Source organism: Olea europaea, chromosome 3 (assembly GCF_002742605.1).
Source record: "Olea europaea var. sylvestris chromosome 3, O_europaea_v1, whole genome shotgun sequence".
NCBI lineage: Eukaryota > Viridiplantae > Streptophyta > Magnoliopsida > Lamiales > Oleaceae > Olea > Olea europaea.
Window position 1 is genome coordinate 23,285,433 of NC_036239.1, and position 3,531 is coordinate 23,288,963.

General features: G+C 33.2%; 1 protein-coding gene across 1 annotated transcript in view; it reads right to left on the minus strand.

Moving 5' to 3' along the window:
• The window catches only part of LOC111380285 (probable E3 ubiquitin ligase SUD1), a 15,708-nt gene that overhangs the window by 853 nt on the left and 11,324 nt on the right, over positions 1-3,531 (minus strand). Inside the window, exon 8 of the mRNA XM_023003807.1 lies at positions 236-295. Within this exon, the coding sequence (XP_022859575.1) occupies positions 236-295 (60 nt within the window). The remainder of the gene's footprint in view (positions 1-235; positions 296-3,531) is intronic.

Below are 3,531 nucleotides of genomic sequence, written 5' to 3' on the forward strand. Positions count from 1 at the left end.
GATTTCAATTTATCAAAAAAATTTCGTTTCAAAATCTTCCAACGGCTGAAAAAAAAATGTTCAGCAACACAAAATCAGAAATATAAGTTAACTGCAGGCTAAAACTGTAAACGATGAATCTGGAAGCTACACACTATGAAACTACTAACTGCATGAATTAAATAGTAATACGAAAATAATCTGTAGAAAGAAATAGAAACTGATGCGAAAATAATCTGCAGAAATAAATGGAAACTGAAACTGCAAGGATAAACTGAATCTGCAAAGAAACTACACGAACTGCAACGAAATAAATCTGCAGAAAGAAAACACAAACTGCAGCAAATTTCAAACTGAGGCCTGTGCGTGCACAGTTTCCTTAAGACAGATTCGCCCCCTCACCGTAAGTGCTAGAGGTTCAGTTCGAGCGGCTATCTCTCAAGATACAACGGTAATAAGCAGAATCCGAGCACCGCGGTTCTACTCCGACAAACTGATCTAGTATCCAAACAATATCACAACAAGAACAAGACCTTACTGGACAAGGAATGCAGAAAAGAAGAAACTTTGTATGTAGGAATGTAGGTGAGATTTTCGAGTGTGTTAGATTGTTAGAGAATGAACCTTTTTATAGGCATATTGCCCGTTAATATTGTGACAATTGGGAGTTCATTGGAGTTACTTCCCATTAACACTGTGACCATTGGGAGTTCATTGGAGTTTTTTCAGTTTAGAAACTCAAAAGTCATTGGAGAAGGCCAAAAAAAAAATTGGCAAGTTCAAGTTCAAGTTCAAGTTCCGAAGGCCATTTCGGTTCATGATTTGCACCCCCTGCGCGCGCACGTGGAGAGAGCCTCTATGCTACACATGCTTACACATCTCCAAAGCATAGTTATATATAAAGTGGTTTGAGTTTCCTTAGTTTTCATATGTGGGATAAATGTATTTTTTCCCACAAAATCAACTTTCAATGACCAACTTTGAGCTTCAATTTCTCATTCACCCGAGTTTCATTTTTGGCAAATAAATACATGAAATCGATGTTCTCGCGAAGGAGAACACATATCAACTTTGATATTCCACATTGGACCAACGGGTCCCATCGAAAATTATGCCAAAAATGAGCCGCTCACTCAGTATTTTTCCAACAATTATTGCCTCACCAACTAGCTAATCAGACGCAAGCCCCTCATCGATGTGAATTTCTCCTTCTGCTCCTCAGCCTATGGGGGTATTAACAGTTGTTTCCAGCTGTTGTTCCCCTCCCAATGGCAAATTCTTACTCGTTACTCACTCGTCCATCACTGAAAACACAACTTCTCGTCTATTTTTTTTTTAGAAATAGGAAGAAGTTCGGATCAAATTTGGATATTAAAAAATAGGATTTCCAATCCTAGCAGGAAAGGGAGGAAAATTGATACTCACTTCAAAAAGCTCATACGATTATGGAGTGCTATAGAGAAACGATGAAAACTTACAGGTAACACTTCTTTTTACACTATTTTGGAAATTCAAGGACTCAATCGTATAGATGTGTAAAATATAAAATTTCCAATCCTGGCAAAAAATGGAGGAAAACGGATACTCAATTTAAAACGCTCGTACAAATATGGAGTGCTATAGAAAAACGACGAAAACTTACAGGCGGAGAATTGGCATTGTCAAGATGGAAAAAGAGGGAACCACTGCCTGCCGTCATCGAGGTTAAGTGAAATTGAAGCAAATGGCTTGCTAGAGAGAAGAAGGGTATAGGGTACGAAGGCACAAAGCAAACTTCAATTATCGATGATGAAGATTATGGCTGAACATGGAACAACTGTTTGTTGATCCATATAAATGCTTGATGAAAAATTCATGTTCAATGTATATGTGTGTGTGAGAAAGATTACGTAGTTGTTTGGCAACAGATGTTTATTGCGTAGCGTATGAGATGGAAAGTGTAGTATCTTCTCTGTAAAAGAAGTGTCGTCCATATTAAAATAGATTATCCTACTTGTATATAAAAATGGTATATAAGGGATGTCATAAAATGATGTGAAGAGAAAATTTGGATAAAAAAGTTGACAGTATTTTAAACTAACAAATGATAAACTGACATGTGACATTATATAACTCATTATATAAGATTTGATATACATATAGCAAGGTCCAATTGAAATTCAATAGCGATTTTATTTTTTTTATTATTATTTTTTTTTAAGGAGAAAAATGTAGAAAACACGGGGAGGAGGAAATTGTGTTCCTCACATTTTATTGGAAATTAACCACCTTGTAAACTTGGAAAATATCTTAAAAATTATTTTTGAAAGCTATTTTTTCAGAATCATTTTATGTCATGCTCAAATTCTATTATACATCCTTTAAAAAATTGTTTTTAACTTTTTTATTAAAATTTCTCTACTTTTTAGAACATGAAGCAACGAGAATTCGAATTCTCTTGAAAGTAGAGTACTACGAAAGAAAGTTGATTATGAATTACTAATAAGCCAAAAGTAGTACTAGTTTGCATGGTCTATAATTGATAAATCATATATTCTAACAAAAAAAATCACATTTCATAAAATCATTTCTCAAAAGTCAACTTCACCTACACGAGTGCTTATTGTAATATTTTCTTGGTGATATTAGTGATTTTTTGTGCTAGTATTAAAAGTCAATAGAGGTGAAATTCCAATCGAAATGATAGAATTCTTAATTTCTCTTTTAAACGTTTGGGTGGATATCGATTTAATTAGACGGTTTTGAAAAATCGTCAAATCGAAGTTCATGAAGCAATGCAAAGCCAATCAATTCTCTTAAAAAAAAGAGAACATCTTGTTGGGAAGCATCACAGTTTTTGTGTCGTTTTAGTTTATTTAAAGTTGAATGTATTCTGCTTTATATTAATTTTTATTTTGTAGACAATTAGCCCTTGTTTGAGCCACATTATATTTTTTAAAATGTATTTTTGAATAGTATATTGATGAAAAATATGTGATTAAAAAATAAAGAAAAATTTTGAATTTACGTGTAATATTAATTTATTGAAGAATGTGTGGTTGAAATGATATCAAAACACTATTTAAGAATATATTTTTTTGAAAAAAATATGGCTCAAACATAACTTTAATATAAAAAAATATGTCTTGTTTTTTTTTTCAACAAAGCGTTTCTATATTTTACAATTATCACCACTCTATTTCCCAAACCTTGTTGCTCTTCTTAACTTTTCTCAATTTCCTTTTACAAGCTCCTCCAAGACTTTTAGCCAAACCTTCATACTTTCTTCTGAAAATCTTCAATATTATAATCATGTAAGATAATCTTTGCGTAGATAGGTAAGATTTTCTTATCTAGTGTTTTCCTTTTACCTCAAAGAACCTATTCAACGAGCTAAGTCGGACGAGCTGATTAAAAAAAATTAAATTAGCATCAAATATAAAGTTCAAGGGCTAAAATATCCAACACAAAATATCTCAGGGTCTCAACGCCCCTTCAAAAGCCAACTGCATAGGACACGTCACATCTGACGACAAATATTGGACCCACTCAACCAATCCAAACGCTATATTT